The sequence below is a fragment of the Plectropomus leopardus genome, chromosome 17 (assembly GCF_008729295.1).
Source record: "Plectropomus leopardus isolate mb chromosome 17, YSFRI_Pleo_2.0, whole genome shotgun sequence".
Taxonomy (NCBI): domain Eukaryota; kingdom Metazoa; phylum Chordata; class Actinopteri; order Perciformes; family Serranidae; genus Plectropomus; species Plectropomus leopardus.
Window position 1 is genome coordinate 11,938,056 of NC_056479.1, and position 19,593 is coordinate 11,957,648.

At 39.6% G+C, this 19,593-nt stretch overlaps 3 protein-coding genes across 4 annotated transcripts; 2 read left to right on the forward strand and 1 right to left on the reverse strand.

Annotated features, from left to right (window-relative positions):
• The first annotated feature begins 6 nt into the window (after positions 1-6).
• On the forward strand, positions 7-4,648 carry si:ch73-141c7.1 (coenzyme Q-binding protein COQ10 homolog, mitochondrial). Its single transcript, XM_042505462.1, has 5 exons — positions 7-195; positions 1,398-1,553; positions 2,055-2,247; positions 2,368-2,469; positions 4,114-4,648. Exons 1-5 carry the CDS (start codon positions 92-94, stop codon positions 4,264-4,266), a joined length of 708 nt encoding a protein of 235 aa, XP_042361396.1. The 5' UTR covers positions 7-91; the 3' UTR covers positions 4,267-4,648.
• Positions 4,649-5,944: 1,296 nt separating this feature from the next.
• LOC121956705 (complement C1q-like protein 2) lies at positions 5,945-7,870 on the forward strand. The gene is made up of 3 exons (XM_042505069.1): positions 5,945-6,270; positions 6,359-6,493; positions 6,578-7,870. The coding sequence occupies exons 1-3, from the start codon at positions 6,015-6,017 to the stop codon at positions 6,856-6,858; spliced, it is 672 nt and encodes a 223-aa protein (XP_042361003.1). The 5' UTR covers positions 5,945-6,014; the 3' UTR covers positions 6,859-7,870.
• Positions 7,871-8,519: 649 nt separating this feature from the next.
• Positions 8,520-19,252, reverse strand: mylk5 (myosin, light chain kinase 5). Of its 2 annotated transcripts, XM_042505067.1 has the most exons (17): positions 18,741-19,252; positions 16,707-16,856; positions 15,980-16,132; positions 15,016-15,189; positions 14,536-14,571; positions 13,407-13,534; positions 12,813-12,966; positions 12,411-12,722; positions 12,216-12,318; positions 11,626-11,829; positions 11,291-11,508; positions 10,977-11,100; positions 10,266-10,418; positions 9,661-9,787; positions 9,488-9,575; positions 9,275-9,415; positions 8,520-9,035 (listed from the first exon to the last, which is right to left on the reverse strand). In XM_042505067.1, the coding sequence occupies exons 1-17, from the start codon at positions 18,862-18,864 to the stop codon at positions 8,830-8,832; spliced, it is 2,595 nt and encodes an 864-aa protein (XP_042361001.1). In that variant the 5' UTR covers positions 18,865-19,252; the 3' UTR covers positions 8,520-8,829. The 2 variants fall into 2 exon arrangements, with proteins under 2 accessions (XP_042361001.1, XP_042361002.1); XM_042505068.1 differs by lacking the exons at positions 16,707-16,856; positions 18,741-19,252 and having other exon boundaries at positions 15,930-16,008.
• Between the last annotated feature and the right edge of the window lie 341 nt (positions 19,253-19,593).

Here is a 19,593-nt window from a genome sequence, read left to right on the forward strand (position 1 = left end):
AACAAAGCCGGGCTCCTGCTGCTGCCACCAGGCTGGAAATAGCGACGTCTCTCCTGAGAACGCGTGCTAGTCTTCAAACATAAACTTCACCATGACCAACAAAACGACTCCTCTTCTCTTGAAGCTGCTGCTGGAGATGTCTGAAGCCTACTCCTCAAAAGCTGTCCGAGGAAACAGTAAAAGAGCAAACTTCAGGTGAGTGACAATGGAGCTTTCCCGCAGAGATGAGTACAGGTAGATGACGTACTGTTAAATTGTACTGAATTACTCGCCATTGTCGAAATGTGGCTTTTTAGATGTTTTATTTCATATTGTTAATATTTATATATATATTATAAATATTTCGTTTTTATGAATGGACTTAGTTTCCAGGAAGTGTTTGAGTGAAGCAACACCTGGCAGAGAAACCAGCAGTCATGGGACTCTGTTTTCTCTCCCTCCTGTGGTACCTCTGACACTTGCATTTAATAAACTCCCCGAGGTTTCCTCAGTGGGCAATAAAGAAAATTTGATGCGAGCTGTCTGTCTTCAGAAAACTCTTTAAAAGATGTATGTGTTTTGTATACTTACATACGGATATATTTATATAAAGTACATAAGCTATGACTGGATGCTTATACATTCAAACTGTGTGAATATACAACACAAACACTGTCATCATCATTCTTAACTAATGCACAGAAATGGCAAACTTTGTACATTTCAAACAAACCTATTTCTGTCTCCCCATATAGTAGGGTTTCCACAGTCATGGAAAAGTCATGGAATTATTAAAATCCTTATAGCTTTTGGAAAAGTCATTTTGCTAATGAGATTAATTAGTTTTGTTTACTATAACCACATTTCCTCATTTCCTCCCAGTGTTCCCTCTCCCCCTCCCTCCCTCTCATGTATGAGTAGAGTTTAAATCTGATAGGTCTATATTTAAATAACGCTGGGCAGATCATGCTGTGACAATGTGATTTAACATCCCAAAGTTTCCATACCTTTGCCCTACTCATATATTTACAGCTTTTTTAAATTTAACCACTTGATAAAGACAGCCTATGGCATTCAATTGTCACTTGAAGTGCCAATGTGCTTTCACTTGGTCTCACTTTAAGTGCTCTGAAGTACAGCATGGTGGTTTTGAGGTACAGATAGGGTTATTTTGTTTGTTCATTTTGATTTTTTTTTCCAAAAAAAATTATGTTAAACTACAGGTTTACCGAACTGTTGGCTGTGACTCCCCCACTCTGGGAGCTCAGTGAACAATAAAATTTGACATAAAGTGTACTACACAGCTCTGTTTGTGTTATACATTGTGAATGGTCATGGAAAAGTAACGGGAAAGTTTTAAAATTTCATGCATGAAAATGTGTGGGAATCCTGATCTATCTATAATCCCCTCCCTTCAGACACTTGTGGGGCTCCTGTGGGGCCCTGGCAGCCAGAAGAGCCAGCCTCCCTATCTGCCCCGCTGTCCCTGTCAGCACACCCAGCCGCAGCTTCATCAACCTGGCTGCCCCAATCAGCACACGCAGGATGGAGTACACCGAATGCCGGACATTAGGGTGAGCGCTCCGATGTGATATTAGACATAAAAAACGCTGACATGATAAGAAAACAGCCTCCAGAAAAATATAACATTTAACTGAAATCAATGTGTCCATTAGAAAAATTTTGGCTACATGAAAAAAAATTACTTTTATTTACTTTACTTTTATTTATCTATAACACATGACTTGATCTATTTGGGTTTTGGAATGCCGGTTGAAAAAAACTGAGCAAGTTAAAGGAGTCACGTTGGGCTCTGACAAAATATGACAAGTATTTATTCAATTTACAAAAAAAGAGAGCATAGGAGTTTATTAAATATTAAATTAAAAAATGCATTCAAAATTAAACCTGAAATGTATTATATTTATAATAAGAAATTAAAAATGAAAACCTGAAATATTTCAAATTGAGCATTAAATAGCCAAACGACAGCGGCTCATCCCCTTAGGTGACATCGTTATTTTAATATGGCTCTGTGAATTTAATTATTGAAGTTTCAATTTCTGTGTGCTCAGGTTTACTCCAGAGCAGATGTACAATGTGGTGGCCGGTGTGGACCACTACCAGCAATTTGTCCCGTGGTGCAAGAAGTCTCGGGTCACGAGGGGACGAAATGGTGAAGTCTTGGCGGACCTCGAAATAGGTTTCCCCCCCATTGTAGAGCGCTACACTTCTGAGGTCACTGTCGTCCCAAACCATCAAGTCAGGGTAAGTCCTTGTCTGTCTTGGTAGCTCCAGACAACAACAATCACATATACTTTGACCCTGCATATGCTCCCTGCCTTTTGTCATTCAGTAATATATAAAGAGTCATTTCTTTTGAAACAGGCTGTGTGTACCGATGGTTCCCTCTTCAGTCATCTTGAAACAATATGGAGGTTTGCCCCCGGAGCCAAAGACCAATCAGCATCTTGCAAAGTGGATTTCTATGTAAGTGTAAGAGATGAAATGAATATCTGACCTCGAAAGTCATGAGGAAATCAGGTTTTTGAAGCACCCTTGTAAGCTGGAAACATGGGGAGAAAGCTGAATTCTGCAGTGAAAACAGACATAAGTAATGAAAAGAATAAAGCACCGGTGACACTATTACAAGTAACTGATTACAAAAGAATAAGTTAAGACTCAGATTGTATGCTTATTAAAGAGAGACTAATTCCAAGTCTTTGGTGCTGGACTATTGTGGATGGATTACAGATTTAAATTAAGTGTCGGGTAAAATCTCATTATGCTCTAAACTTAGTCATGAGTAGCATGCTGGTGTCCCCAGAGGCCTGAAATAGCTGTCAGGTCAAGGAACAGTGTTAAGGAGCTGCTGACAGGCGGTATGACCTTAATGTGGGCTCAGATTACCGCAGGAAGTGGATGGATTTCAGCAGGACGTGTTGGATAAGACTTATTATCGAAGAACATCTGAAGCTCTAGGTAGAAATTTTTATAAAAATAACTTTTTGTCATATTTGCTGAAACTGTTACTATATCAGAATCAGATGAGGATTTCACATGCAAGGGATTTGCTTTGGATTTTTGGATACATGGAACATATTAAAAGGAATGGAAATAAGTTCTGCAACACTCAAGACCAATAAATATATAAATATAGAACAGAAATAATTTGAATAAAATATGACAAAACAAATATGAATATGATACTTTTAAATAGTGCTAGAACATAAATATGTACAATAACATCCGCGCAGTGGTACATAAGATAGTCTGTGAAAAAAAGTCATGTTCTTTTGCCTTCTCATAATGGTATTTGCAAGAATATATTGCATGTGAATGAAAACAACCAACTAGAGCCGAGCAGTCTCTAATGCAGCTGTCAATCATGTCAATCACTGCTCTTGAACTGCAGTCAAGCCAAGCACCAATCTAAGCTGAAAAACGTCCCTTCACGGCTTCAGATTTTCACAAACCAATGGGCGACGTCAGGGTAGCTATATCCATTGTATATAAAATCTATGGATAAAACCATCAAACTAGAAAGCGCTTAAGGGATATCAATAGAGATTCTGTTTCTACATTGCCTATTTTTCACCTTAAATGTTTTCAAAAAAATATTTTTGTGTACTATTTAGCTATAAGTTTGTGACCCAGCTGCCATGCAAAACCAAGCAAATCCCCACAGCTATCACTTTACAGCTTAACTATAAAAATGTTTCTAAAAACATTTAGGGTGAGAAATAGGCGATGCAGTGATAAAATCTTAAATTCACATTTGATCAGCGCTACCTAGTTTGAGAATTTTGCCGTATTTAACAAGCAGGAATTGACATGTCTCGTGTACTTACTAAAAATGTGTGGATATGGAGACAGCAAATACTAGTCATTTTCGTTTAAGTCACTAATTTTAGGCTTAAAGCAAGTAAAAGTCTGACTTTGAGAAATGATTTGTCTGTTAAACATCTGAGGTTTTGATTTTTGTGATGATCTGCAATTTTCACCCCTATATAAATGCACGGAGACGTGAGTCTATATTCAGATGATTGCAAAAAATCTATTTAACAAACATTTTAATGAACTAAGAATCTCCCAATCTAACACGTTTGTCTCCATCCTGGGTTTCTTCTTCAGGTGTCATTTGAGTTCAAGTCTCTTCTGCACACTCAGCTGGCCACCGTGTTCTTTGACGAAGTGGTTAAAAAGATGGTCAATGCGTTTGAGTCACGGGCAGGGATGCTTTACAAAAGCCAGCAGGAGGCGCTACTGAGAAGGCGGTCGACATGAGCCGACCGCGCTTTGAGCTCCCCCTCCAGCCACATCTACTTGGACCTTTAACCAAACTTTGCTCTACTTGTTATCAACACTTGTCTTACAAAGGAGACTGGATCTTCTTTTGCATGCACCCGTATCTAATTCTTGAATTCATATACACATTGAATATAATTAAAACTATTTATTTATGAGCCACAAGCTAATTTATTTACTTTCTTGTACATATTTATTTACATTAGGGATAGAAATGGTTTCAAATGATCATGTTTTTTGAAACTGTGGGATAATGCACAGACAAGTGACTTCTGCTTGGTGCTGAAACATTTAAGAGGGTCAAACATTGTTTTAGCAATTTTTTTTGTCAATGGAATTAAAAAGCTCTTATTTTGGTAAACCTTTGTCCAAGTGTCATTTATTGCATCAATTTTTTAAATGTGTTGTTGATTTTAAGGCAAGGATTTCTGGTGTAGTGGACTGTGCCTGTAACTGTTTACTCTTTGTAAACAAGAGTATGAAAAAAAAATGCCTCCAGGAACAGTTACATAACACAGAACCAATTATCTGAGCTGCAGGCAATACTAGCCTCCCATCCAGCTATTCATCCTCGGAGAACAACTAGCTTTAGTTGATAGGTGATGTTTGTTTTCTTAAGCATCTTTTAAAAGGCTGTGCACCTCGTACAAACTGAAAGTATTTGATCAGCTGCTCAGTCGATTATTACAATAACTTGTGCCTGGTTTATTTTTACTTCCCCATAACAAGCAGAGAAAAAATCATGTCTGCTGGCCTGATGATTTTACCAACATGAAAGTAAACAGGAGTTAAAGGGTAACTCTTGACTTTTTTTTTTTTACCTTGACCCTGTTTTCCCATGTTTTTGGGAACAAGTGACTGAAAACTGTTTAATATTGATAGAGAAGGCTGCCGCTGGTAACTACGCAACACTCGCGATGTAAACATATGGGGCAATTATGCACTGTCACTCATGTCCATTTGAAGCAGTTATTTTTGCCACAGACACTCAGATTGTTATTTTAGATGTCTGAAGTGTCTCTTTGCCTTTCGCTTGATCTGGTCTGTTTGTTATTGTGTCTAAGTATGGCTGAAGTAGATGTCTTGCTGTGAAATGTGATGAGAAGTGACATGTTGCAGGAAGACAAGGCTGGAAACAAGAACCATTGTTTTTCCTTTTTTCTAATTTTTCTAAAGTACACCATGATTTTTATACTAAAACACAACAAATTACTGCTAGCACTATAATATACTATACTCAGTTCCTGTGCATGTTTGTGTGTGTGTGTGTGTGTATATATATATATATATATATATATATGGATATATATGGATGTATATAACTGTAATCATACAATAGAACTGCAAGACAGTCAGCAATCACAAACTGTTGGTCTGTAAGTGACTCAGCAAAATGAGTCATGCAAAATTCATCATGAAAGTTAGCAACATTTACTGCACTCACATGACACAAGAAATGTCAAAAACAAAACATTGAATCCGAGTGTTGTCTGACTTTAATGGGGCAGTGCTAAGGTATCTCTGTATGTTTGAACCTTCACAAATCAATATTTATACTGGCTGGACATTTGTGTTTTCCAAACTCTCTCAATGAAGATGAAAGGTTTTATAAAGGGGTCTTTCTGAATCTGGAGTTTCTCGTTTTGCGCAGTGTCAGGTCAAGTATAAAAACGGGTGGTTTGAGGGAGAAAGACTGCAGGAAAGCAGAAATTTCAAAAACAACAGGGATGAAGACAGTTGCAGTCCTGATTCTAGCGTTCAGCTGCTGTCTATGTGAAGATCAAGCCAATGAAAACAATGACAAAGTCCATCAGTGCTTGGGGTCGACCGTCTGCTGTGACATCAATTCCCTCACTTCCCTAACTCAAAGCCTAGGAGCACTGGAAGAGAAGGCTGCGAACATGGCAGAGAAAATAACAGTGCTGGAGGATAAATTGATAAACACTGAAAAAGAAGTCCTGGAGCTGCGGAGCCTGACTGGAGGTAGCATAGAGTTAATGTAGGATCTAATCATTTTTCCCTTTAACATTTCTTACCTTTAATGTGTTATTTGGTGATTTGATGCTCTCAGGCACACCTCAGGTGGCCTTTTCTGCAACTCTCAGGGAATCTGGATTTGGGAACACTGGACCTTTCACCACTGCTACCCCACTGAAATATAAGAAAGTCTTCTCCAACATTGGCAATGGCTACAATTCTTCAACAGGTAATTTATGTTAGGAAGTGAAAAAGAGAAAAAGACAAATAAAAGCTTATGAAATTTAAACCATTTTCTTTATTATTTTGGCAGGAATTTTCACAGCACTTGTCAAAGGAATGTACTTCTTTCGATTCTCGGTGTTCGTCAGCAGTCCTCCCAACACTGTTGTGAGCCTCATGAAGAACAGCAAGCGGCTTACGTCTGTTTGGGACACCGTAAAATCTGATAGCCATGACATGGGCAGCAATGCTGTGGTCATCCCTCTCGAGGTTGGAGACAATGTGTATGTGGAGCTCTGGGCAAACAGGACGGTTTATAGCAATAACATGAACTACAACACATTCAGTGGGTTCCTGCTCTTCATTACATGATTTAAATATGATTTCAGTTTTTGTTTTTTTTTTTGTTACAGTCAAATGAATAGCTGACAAGATCAAATTTTTCTCTCCCAGTGATTCAAATCACCTGCAACTCGTGAAGTTAACCACCTGTGCTCCCTTAAATCAATTACCTACTGCAGCATATATAGGTGTGTCTAACCCCTTCTCCCCTTTTTGTCTCACTTCTCACAGCCCTTTCTACCCATGAACCCTCTTCCTCTAATTTTTCCCTTCTCTGCAGGCTCTGCACTCTCCTCATTATCTCCGATCCTCCATCTAGCCAATAAAGCCACTTTCCTACCATACATCAAGCATTATCTTGTTGTTTGGTAACTATTTATGTGACCAGTGATGTGCTGTGTATCATTCTGGTGAGCAAATGGAAAATTAGATAAACATGTACACGTACATAAAATTTATTTTGAGACATTGGGTCTAATTCAGCAACATGCTCTTAAATTTCTCTCATGTTTTCTCTTAATCTTCTGGTAAGAGAAAAGAAGTCAACCTCAGATGCACCAAAACCATTTAAATCTGCTCTTACCCAGGTGTGCTCAACAATGACCCCCACCTGGTCATAAGTCATTCATTAGCACAGGTAACGCCCACTAACCACCATATAAGGGCAGGTTGGTGCCTGTGCAAAGACTCAGGTACATGGCACATGACACCACAAAAGGCAGAGGTGCTTGGTAATAACTTGTAGCCTGTGAAAATGAAATGTTTTTGTCTTATCTTGGTGATAATGTCTCAACCAGTCATAAAATTTTCTCTTACCCAAGAGAGAAGCAAAGATAAGAACAAATTGCAGATACGAGCAAAAATAAGAGAAAATTTGTTTGTATTTTGTTTCTTGTGTGAGGCCCATTGTATGAATAATAAATATTAAGCACAATGCCTGCATCTCAATCTTTATCTCATACTGTTTTAATTCATAATTTTAGTAGTGTGGTTATTTGAATTGAAAGTAAAAATGCAATAGAAATAAACCTTAAAAATATTATTACATTTGTGGTTATTATTTTCATGCAAACACATCAGACTAATAATTCAGCCTGAATGCGTATGAGTAAGGTTAAACATGGACAATAACGTATGTACATTTTATTAAGAGATGAATCTCAGCAACATCTTTTCTGTTTGTGACATTATTAAGCTTTCTCGAGACAGAGTGCATGACTGGTTAGTTACAATGAATATAGTAGCTGTTTTTTAATATAACCAAAGATGTTGAATTTTGTGTAATTATATTTTGATTATTGGTGGGGGTTTTTTATAAACAAATGTAGATTTTTTTCTCAGTGGCTCCAAGCTTTGTGGCATTTAAAATTTTTGATTCATTGATGGGTTTAGTCTTTTCACAGATCACCAGAATTGTCTTTTAATGATAGCAGTCTGCTCATTGTAGCAAAACTCATATTTTGTATTAACTGAAGTTTTTAATGCTGTGGTTTGATTTTTATATTTACTTAAGTTTTCCCAAATCTGTTTTTTTTTTTGTGTCAGTACTGTTAAAATAACAAGCATGTTTTAGTACAGTATGGTTCTTTTCATACCATCAAAAAGTAGCATATTATCACTAAGTGCTGTTGTCATTCAAACAAATGTTTTGAATAAGAGGTTTTACATTAAAGAAAAATCTTCTCAGTGCATCACGAAAGGGATATCTCAATTTATTTGTACTGCAAGGGATTATTAAATAATTCCCCCATGAGGCAAAGTAAGAAAAAGCTGGAAGATTTTAGCTGAAAAAACAGGTTGAAAACAGTATGCCTATGAAGAAATATCAACCTAATATGCTTGTAGCTCTGTAACAATATTCATCAGTCCATACATTCTGTACAATAATAAATGTATTATATATTTCCAGCCACACAGGATGTACAGTTTGGTCCCCATTTGTATTAAAACTAGAATGTACAATACTACTGTTAAAATTTTATGTCTGTAGTTTTAATAAATCTACTCTTGAACAGTGAGTTTGGCTGAGCAGAATGTCTCCCCGTGGTCATTGGTGGCTCGACAGGTGTAAGTATTGGTGTCCTGTGGGTCAACTTTGACTAAGACCAGGGTACAGTGGCCATCTTCCTCGTACTCTATCTGTACTGTGGGTGACTCCACCAGAGGCTCTTTACCACACAGCCACACCACCTCCGGGTCAGGGTATCCTGTCAGAATAGATGTGAGGGGTGAGGACAGGCTTAAAAAGCATAACGTCCAAAATTGAACAAACAGCTTGATTTGAAGTCTTTGGGAGGAAGTTACAGTCAAGATACACGCATGCTTACGTTTTAAGGCAAGGGAGTCAAGCAAGTCAAGTCTCAAATCACTGCTTTGCAACAAAGCACACAAAAAAAATCACCAAGATCACATGTACTGTTTGGGCTCTTGAATGACTTGACTGTACCTGTGAGGTGACATGAGAGACGGGCAGTGGATCCCCGAGCTACCGTCAGATCCTCCAGGCTCTGGGTGAACTGGGGTGGCCCCTGCATCTTACGCTCCAGAGACTGCAAGGCATCCTCAGCTTCCGGGCTCAGGGGTGAGTCTGGGCGAGGAACAAACAAGTAAACTAAAATGATCCTGATAATAAGATATTAAAAGAGTGTCAGTGTCTTACCTTCTCCAGGGCTGGTAGGAGATGCTGAACTGTCACTTTTAGACAGCAGAGCCATTCTCTTCAGGGCTAACAAGGCTTTTCCTGCTTTCTGTGTAACAAACAAATGAAAAAGTCTGGACCAGAAAACAAAACAACAACAGACAAAACACAAAAGTGCAGCACTGGGGGGTTACCTTCCACTTCTGCCTTGCTAGAAACCTCTTCATCTTCTCTTTGGACAGACTCTTGGTGGAGGCAAGCGCTTCAGAGTCTAAGGTCATCCAAGGGTGGGCAAGTGCCTCTTCACAAGACATCCTTCGCCTAGGAGACACATTGAGTGTTAACCCTTTGAACCTGGATTGACATTGCTTTTCTTGTGCTGCTCTCAGACACCCTTCACAATTATTTAAACCTTTGAACCCTGAGCACATTAGTTTGATTTCTTTCAAAAACATGGGAAAAAGACAATGAGCAACTTGGCAAGAAATTTCCTGCAGATTATAAGACATTATTAGATCTGGAAAATTATTTTTTTAAAAGCTAGGGAAATGTCCAGAAAACTGAATTTACAGTAAGCATGACTAGATATTTATAGTTATTTCTAGAGAATAAATCAATTTTAAGGTTATTTTCTTTTGCTAATGTCTTGCTCATTTCTGGCTTACGTCTTCAGTAGTCTATTGTTTTCTTTCCATGTTTTTGGAAAAAGTCAAGCCCATATGCCTTAGTTTCAAAGGATTAAAGGTGGTTAGGTGAAGATGGGACTATTTGTGTTCCAGCTGTGCATTTCTGAAATCACCTGGTGTCTTTGTTGAGCAGGGAGCTGATAAAGTTTTTGGCTTCATCTGTAATCTCATCAAAGCTCTCCTCATCAAACTCCCACTGGGCAGCTGTGACCAAGGCCAGGGTCTCTGCATCGTTGTTACCCTGGAACGGAGACTCACCACTCAGTCTGGGGACAGATGAAGAGAGAGAGCAGTGTTAATACATTGACTCTTTACACCTGCATCCACTAGATGGCATTATACGTCTGAGACGCTCAAACAGCAGGCAGGCAGATGTTGCTTCTCAGGGGTGTTGTCAGGATTTGATATTGATTGACAGCCCTTCTAATTCGAATATTCCAATTTCAATGAAAAAAAACAAACACTGGATGTGCAAAACACAACATATATTAAAAGGAAAAATTCTATATTTTGGGCAAAAATGTGTTTCTTTGCTATGAGTTCGATGAGAATTTTGCTATCACTCTTATGTCTGTGTGATAAATATGAAGCCCAGCTCAGTTAACAAAATAAAATACTGGCATTGTACATTTCATAATTATAATGTTGATCACTGGTTCCCAACCTGGGGTGCCGGACCCCCAACAGGGGTCTCTAAAGCTTCACAAGAGGTTTTAAGACCTTCCTGATTTTAAGAAGTGTAAGAAAACTTTGAAAGACATAAAGAGTTTTATACACAATTTGTTAAAGGGAGAAAGGGCTACAGGAGTGATAGTGTGACTCACAATATGTAGCAGATGACTCCGATGCTCCACATGTCAGTTGCCAAAGTCACAGGCTCGTAGTTGATCACTTCAGGTGCCACAAACTCTGGAGTCCCATGCATCACCTTCAGAGGTGTTTTCCCATCTGTTAAACAGAAATCACATCATTTAGAATTGAAACGTTTAGTACAACTGCAGTCTTAAACATTTTTAATGTAATAATTCACTAAATATTTTCTCTCATTTGCCCTTGCTTAGCTGCTAAGTCAGAAGAAGATTTATATTATTATTTCATATTATTATTTTTACTATTAAGAGAGTTTTATTTCACATACCGAGTCTGCTGGCCAATCCGAAATCAATGATTTTTATGGAGGTGCCATTGGTGTCAACACATACGATGTTTTCAGGTTTGAGGTCCAGATGAACAATATCCTGCTGATGCATGTAGGAAATCCCCTCCAGGATCTGCTGCATGTACCGCACACTGGTGGGCTCTGTGTGCTCAAAGTTGTCATCCACAATGCGTTCAAACAGTTCCCCGCCTGCGATACTACAGCCATAAAAAAAAAAACACACACAGTTATATTACATGAGTCATTGCATTGATTTATACGCAACCAAAATTTGCAGGTTTTAAACCACTTTGTGTTTTCGCAACGATACTCACAACTCCATGACCATGACCATCTCAGGCTTGTGATCATATGCAGCGAGACACTGAACCAGTTTGGGGTGGTGGAGGTCGTTCATCAGCTCTATCTCTTTGCGAGCAGCCTCCCTTTCCTTGGCACGTCGTCCTTTGTAGAACTTTCCTGCACACACACGTCCTGTCTCTTTGTGGGTTAGCTTAAACACCAGGCCGAACTTTCCCCTAATTAAGAGAAAAGTTAATTTTTTAAAAAATTTCTGAGACCTTGAGAAGGGAATAAATGTAAAACAATCTCCAATCTGTGGTTTGTGACTCTTTCTCTGTCAGGGGAAGAGCGCTGTACTGACATTATTAACTGCATTTACAGGTGTTCTCAAACCTGCATTGGTGTATATCTGTTGTTTACTAGAGTAGAACCGTGCCTCTACATGCATTTTAATCCTCCCTCTGCTGCACTTGGCAGACTTCCCTTCTTTTACACAACTCACTAATAAAAGGCAGACTTTCCCTTCAAAGGTCAAGTTTTCTTGTTCATCAGCATTTTTGGGCTAATGCATTTGAAGCTACTTTGAAAAACTTGTTTGGGTTTGCTCCTGACAGATACTTACATTCCCAGTTTCTCCTGCAAAATGTAGTGATCTGTGACTTTCTGTGAGGAGTCAATAGTGACACTGAAAAACGCCTGAGGGGCCTCCTCTTCTTGTGGTTTGTCTAAACATACACACAAAGACACAACAGCTGTAATACAAGCCACACTGTATTTGCTTTATTTCCAGATGTGCTCTTATTTCCCCATATCTCACCTTTCTGCTCCATCAGAACCACTGGTGACACTGGTCCAGGCTCACTTACTCCCACTGCGTTGTAGGCCCTCACTCTGAAGCAGTATTCCTGTTGAGGCTGCAGCTCAGAGCACACTCTGTACGAGGTGCTCTTACACTGGGCAGTGAGCTCAGTCCAATCCTCACGCTCAACACTTCCTTGGTTCTTTACCTCGACCACATAACCCAGGATGGCACTGCCGCCGTCGTAGCAGGGGCCCGACCACGACAGCACAAGGCTGGTGGTGGAAATGAGTGAGATCAGAGGAGAGGAGGCTGGAGGCTGAGGCCTCTCTGTTAGGATGATAATGATAATGTTAAACTAAGTGCTCAAGTAAGGAAAAACTTTCTGCACATGGTCATATTGAGTGTGTGTTGTCTCACCTATGACAGAAAGGGTGAGTGTGTGTTGTGCTGAGCTCTTGCGGTCCTTTACTACAACAGTATAACGGCCTGTGTGCTGTGGTTTAGCCTCTGCTATGACCAGTGTACTGCTCCGATCAGTGTTTTCTGTCCACAGCTCTGGACCATCCACGATCTGCAGATATAAAGCGTGTAAAAGACAGAGGAAGAGTTTACCTTAAAAATCAAACACACATGTTTTTACTTTTAGTGCTTCTTATCAATCCTGATTTTTTTGGTGTGAGTTGGTGAATAGATGTCTGCCTTTTCTGAAATATATTGGAAGTAGATGGGACTTAGTTTGTGGTGCTCAAAGCCCCAAAACAATACATCTGAAAAACTCAACTAGTTCAATTATATTGGAAAGAAGGCAGATATCTCTATGGTCGATATCTCCAGCACTCAAACTCACACCAAACCAATCTAAACTGATAAATAGCACTACAGATAAGAGGAAAAATATGTAATTTTAATTTGGGGGTGACCTATCCCTTTAATAGTGAGAGCCAGTGGAGACACTATCAAGGTAAAATGTCTGCAGTGGATATATAAAACAGTGTTTATAAATCACAACACCTGTTCTTTGTTTCTGATCCAACAGGACACTACAGGAGGACTGCCGGTGAAAACACAGGTCACTCGTGCAGTTTGTCCCACCTTCACTTCGAGGTGCTGTGGAGGGTTTTCAAAATGTAAGGCTGGGCCTGCAGAGACAAAACAGAGTGAATGTTTTGACTGAGAGCCTGCATGCTCATAAGGCTTAAAACATCCAGCTGAAAGGAAACTATCCAGTGTGGTGTTTGAGATAAAGACGGAGAGACGGCGTTAGCGGGCTGGTATTGCGTGACGTATGGTTTCTGCTTTAGGACTGGAAGTGTGTTATTTCCCTCGAGACCCTTATTATTGTAGCATACAGCAGACCAAGTGCCTCAACTGGAAACAAATGCAAAACACTGATGGCCTACTTCACACTAGTATAACCAGTCCTTGTGTAATCAGCTGTGTTAAACAATGCTTAACTAATTCACCTGAAGACACTCGTTTATCCCAGTTCAATATGTTGCACACACTATTTACTTAGACAAATATCCTTAAAGAAAGCAAACACACATTTGAAGTCTGCTCTGTATCCTGTTGTCACTGTTCATATGCATTTAGAAAACCCCATATATGAGCTGAAGTCATCTCTCACAGTGTCAATATTCAAAATTGCGGCATCATTTGACTAGAGACAATCTGATAAAATTAGGATTAAATGGCTTTACAGTTTACTTTCTTAACAGGCATGTTATCTTATTGCCTTTCCCCTTCTAGCCAACACTTATATCTAATTCATAAAACCATAAAAAACAGTGTAACACATTCTATGCACTTATAACACACATTCAGACCCTATTGTGCAAGCATTGCATGCTTTTATTGTTGCAGCCTACACCCTAAGGTTAAGTTTCTCAGTGTATTATAGCACAAAAGCTTAAAGCCAGACAACATTATATCAGAACAAAGGCTTGCTCCGGGGCAAACCACAACAGCATCAGAAACAACATACACACAAAAACAGTCTCTAATGGATATTAACATGAACAAGCAAAAATCAGACAATATAGGAATGAAAAAGGAGTAATGGAAAGGTGAGTGGATGAGGGAACGATAGGTGCATTACCTGGTTATTTTTGCAGAGATAGTGAGTGAGTAGAAAACTCACCTGTGCCTGAGTTGGCTCTCCTCTTTGGGATGACCTCTGCAGAGACAGATGAAGCGCAGGTAGGTTTTAGTGAGATAGAGGTGTGGCTCTGCTCTTCTGTTCTTTGGCTATCAGTTTACAGACTCAGCAAGTTCTACTGTACTGTGCACTGTCCACTTCCCTACATGGTGTTCACTTAGGACTGAGAACCTATAGTGGGTGTATCAATGTTGTGGGAGTCCTGCATAATTCCTGTCTGGTACACATGTTGGCTGACAGCCAATCATGCGATGCCTGGAAGTAACGTGCTTCCTATTTGTTTAAAAATGTAACATGGATGTCCGGAAGGCGTTCAAACAATGGTCAAGAGGCTGAGATATTTTTTCTGGTGGATCTAAATATGTGAGGAAGGAAGCTGCACTGTTTATGTTGATTATAAAAAATAAATTGATTCCTTTACTTAAATGTAGCTATATGTAAAATTAATAATGAGTTGATTACCTGAGACTGGGCTAAGCTTATCAGAGCCTGAAGGGGAGGTATAAGTGGATTCACTCATCTTCTGTAGCTCGTCTTTGGGAGACTGTGGTGACCTTCCGTTCTCCACAAAGCTTTTGGACGTAGAAGCGTGGATATTTGAAACTCGATTCTGGACACCGCAGATAGTTTCAAAGTCTGGATTGGTCGTCAGTAAGAGGAAGATGGAGAAGAGACCACAGAACATCAGAAATGAAACTCTGACTGATTGGAATCAGAGTAACTTACACAGCTAATATTCCTTTGAATGGGGAACTCTGCGTTACAACATGCAAGAAGCAGAGTTTATAAGCGGCAGCTTATTGTGTAGTAGACTAATTTCCTCAGAATTTTAAGTTCCAGTGTGTATGAATTAGGGGGATAATATGGCAGAAATCAAATATAAATAATACAATAAGAATGTCTTCATTAGTGTATAATCACCTGGAAATCAGAATTGTTGTGTTTTCTTTACCTTAGAATGTGACAGTTGTATTTACATAGGGAGTGGGTCCTGGTATGTGGAGATTGCCATATTTTTCCAGTAGCCCAGAATGAACAAAACAAACATTGGCTCTAGATAGGACCATTTGCATTTTCATGTCTGCCACCATAGTTAAAAGCACTTCAATAATGACAGCTCTAGGAAACAATGATTTCCTCTTTTTTTTTTTTTTTTTTTACATAAAACACTTTATTCTGTGCTTTTACCAGTTTAAATTACAGGGTCCATTTGTTTAGAAGAAGAAGAGACCTCTGTGGATAAGTTGGCTCCCAGTAAAATCCTCCTGAACATCTTGACCTTATGTTATAAGATTCTAACTGGGAGAAGTGTCAACTGATTCCAATCTGCAATCTCTCCGCTGGATGCCACTCAATCATACACACTGTTTCTTTACCTTATTTCCACCATGAAGCAGTCTCCAGTGTGTCCCACTGTCTTTCTCACCTCTGACAAACACAGCAGCGCAGCAGGACGTCTTCCCTGCACTGTTCTCTGCCAAGCAAGTGTAGGCGCCAGCATCTTCCGGCAAGCATTCCCTCACCACAAAACTCATCTCCCTGCCATTGAAGGAAGGATTCCCAAAACGGGCCACTTCACCTGCCCATAGGAGCAAACAAACAAACTAGAAACACTCTCTACTGCTGATGTAATGTTACAGAGCGAACCACGAGGATAAGGCCTGTGAGAAGGAAAGGGCTAACAATGATGCCGGATATACGGAGGTTAAATATGCAGTTAGCCCCCTGAACCCTGTTGTGGATCCGTCATTACAAATTATTGTTGCACAGCCAGGCATTGTTTAAACCCACACTTTTGTGTTTGATTTACACCAAATGTTCCAAATCTCCAAAAATACAATGTCAGGATGAATAAAGGGAAATATGCAGAGAAAAAGACAAAAGAAAACTTGGAAGCTTCCATTTGATGTAAAGATGCGGACATAAAAATATACATTAGCATCATTTGTAGGAATATAAGCTTCAGTGTGTTGGAACACGTACAGAAGTAAAATGCTACAAATAGTTGATTTTTGCTGCAAAATTTGCAGCCATTGTAAGGGTTCAAGGGGTCAATTGCGTAGATTAAGACCTTGCTAATTGTACATACCAATGTCAGTTTCTGCTGCTTTTGCAAACATCAAGATGTAGAAGTGTAAATTGTCCCTGCTTACCATTGTGCAACCATGACACTTTGATCGGTTGACTTCCGGTGAGAACCCCCCGCAGTGTGATGTCATTTCCTTCGTCCACGCAACAGTCCTGCAGTGGTTCTATGAAGACGGGTTGATCCAGACATTTACGAGCAGAGAGGTTAACAGATCCTGAATGCAGAGGAGAGGGTACGAGTTGAGAAGTTAACAGACACTGAATGTGGAGGAGAGGGTACGAGGTGAGGAGTGAGCAGCACATGCATATCAAGAGTTTATAGACCTCCTGTAACTGCATCTATAAAGGAGTTGTATTCGACATTCAGAGCAGCAGAACATAACTGTTTTTTCTATTTAAATTGAAATTAGGAATGGTGTCCTTAGTGAAGTATAAAATCATGCTTTCTTTTGTGTGAGTTGTTTTTTTCCTGTAGTTACTTGCAGTACTGCAGCAGGGAAAATCCCCTGCGGGCCATATAGCATTTTCCCCATAGATCACCATTATAAAAGAGAAGTCTATCAAACTGTTGACTGGATGTCTCAGACTGCAAAAAAGGTAAATTATGACTCTTTCTATCGTGAAAATTGATCCAAGAAGGTTTTATATTTATATCCAAGAAGGTTTTATATTGGAAGCTTGGTAATCTACTGCTGTGGAGGGGTCAGCAGTATAATAAGTTGACATCTACTGTATGCAATACTTTTTAAGCATAAGCATCCAATACAACCCCACTTCAAATAATTCTGAACTGTCCCTTTAAATAATAAGTAACATCTGCTAGAAGTGCCTTTTTGCCCATCCTTTCATCTACCATAACACCACTTCATCTTTTTTTTTCACTTAAACATCACGTGAGTGTTGTGAAAACACCAGTACACAGAAAACCACAGCTTTAAAACTGATGTTGTGCCTCAGTATAGCGTAGATAGTTCATGGTAATTGTGCTGTTTTCCTTTTTAGATGCAGTACTGATACCAGAGGTGACACTCCTTTGAAGCACAGGGGTGGGTATTCCCAGGAACTGCTCTTCCCTTCACCCAGTAAAGCTTTCTAAATTAAAATCACATAATCGGCAGCACAGGATGACATTGAGTGATATATCACCAGGCCTGTCAGGCCTCTGTAATACTAAAACATTGAGTAAAAATGGACCAAATCGAACTGTTGTGTTGCTGCAATGCCATACACCATATACTAGTTATGGTTTAACAAAACGGGTGTTTTACCATCAACCTTTAGCCAGTGTTTACAATACTTAAGTCGTCACTGTGAGGTTTGAGGCACCATTCAGTCAAGCAAACTTCTTTGACCTGCACCTCTGAGATGTGGATTTTCACACCCTGGTCACACCATTACTCTCTGACTTCTCTCTTACTCTCTTTTTTTAAATTATGTTTATGCAGATCTCAAGGCTTTTTTTAGCAGGTCGGTGATAACACAGCTGAACTAAAGGCCTATAGGTTGCTTTAAAAAAAACCTGCTTATGGAAATGAAACTTGCAAAACATGTGCTCTGCAGCCAAGCTGACACAAGTCGGTTTTTCAGCTCCCGATGTTTTGTGATGCAAGAAATGAGATTGATGAGATGAGATTTTAATCTGCTGGACAGATGTGTGTGATACTGTCTTTCAGATCACAGATTACACTGAAATGATTTGATTTAGAAGATAAATATAAGTTTAGCACAAACTGAAAATGATGAGAAACAAAGGAAATGTTATCTCAAGCATAAGAAATGTGATCAGTGTGGGCTGACATGAAGTGAATGGCCCACCAATATACAATAAACAATCAGATGTTTGGACACTCAAATCCAGGATAAACATAACACCGGATATGAACTTTAAAAGCAACAAACTTGGAGTGCGTGGTCTATGTTTTGGGAAACAATCTCTTGCATCTATGATAAAAATTAAAGCCAAGTTCCTCATGTTCAGGCTTGTCTGTTTGAACACTAATACTAAAAACATGACGTAGCCTATGCTACCAGCTGAGCGCTCTCCACCACACACCTCTAGGTTATTAATCTCCTCTCTCAGTCTCTCATTCAGCACTTACCTGTGTCTGTAAATTTGGTGCAAGTAGTTCCTGGTCCATTCCCTGGTGTAGGAGTTGCATGGGGTGGCTTGATGTGCATCCTGAAGGTTGACACATAACGCTGTTTGCTGCCATCACTGTTCATTTTTGATAAAAAAAAAACAAAAAAAAAACAAAACACCCCAGCCTCTGAACGGAACAACTACAAATAATTCACACTGTCATTTCTCAAGCTGATTATCACACTTCCTTTCTTTGTGACAGCTGTGTGGTGTCTCTGCAGCCTGATCTCTCTTCTGTAAAACACTCCCTGCTAACCCAGTGCAGCTCTGCCCTCACTCCTCACACTTCTCTGCACATGTTCAACTCTCTTTTCTCACCCTCCCCTGATCTATGCTAACTCCACCTACATCAGAAATCTTTCTCTTTTACTTTGGCCTTCTCAGGCAGGGATCTCCTTATCTCTCCAGACTCACTATAAGGCCACATTCCCCACCCACTGCTCAAACCCCTGTCATTAGTATAATGGCTAATAGACACACAGTCTACATAAACAAAGAAAGACAGAAAGTGGGAGAGAGGAAGGAGGCTGGGGGAGGACTTATCTACCCACCCAGCCAAAGGTCGTATTGTGTGCTGTTTGTTGAATGCTCTGCTGTTTATCGATTTCCCTGTTTGCCGTCTCACTTATCAATGCTGCCACTGAACTTTGTGATGCCAGTGCTGCAAAGGTTCATTTCAGCTGTGATTGTGAATGACTCATAAATCCTATGTGGCTTTAAGTCTGAGAGCCGGCCCTTGGCACAGTATATCCCAGCACACGCACAAGGTGTTCATTACCAGGGTAACAGCGTCACTTCAACAGATCCACTTG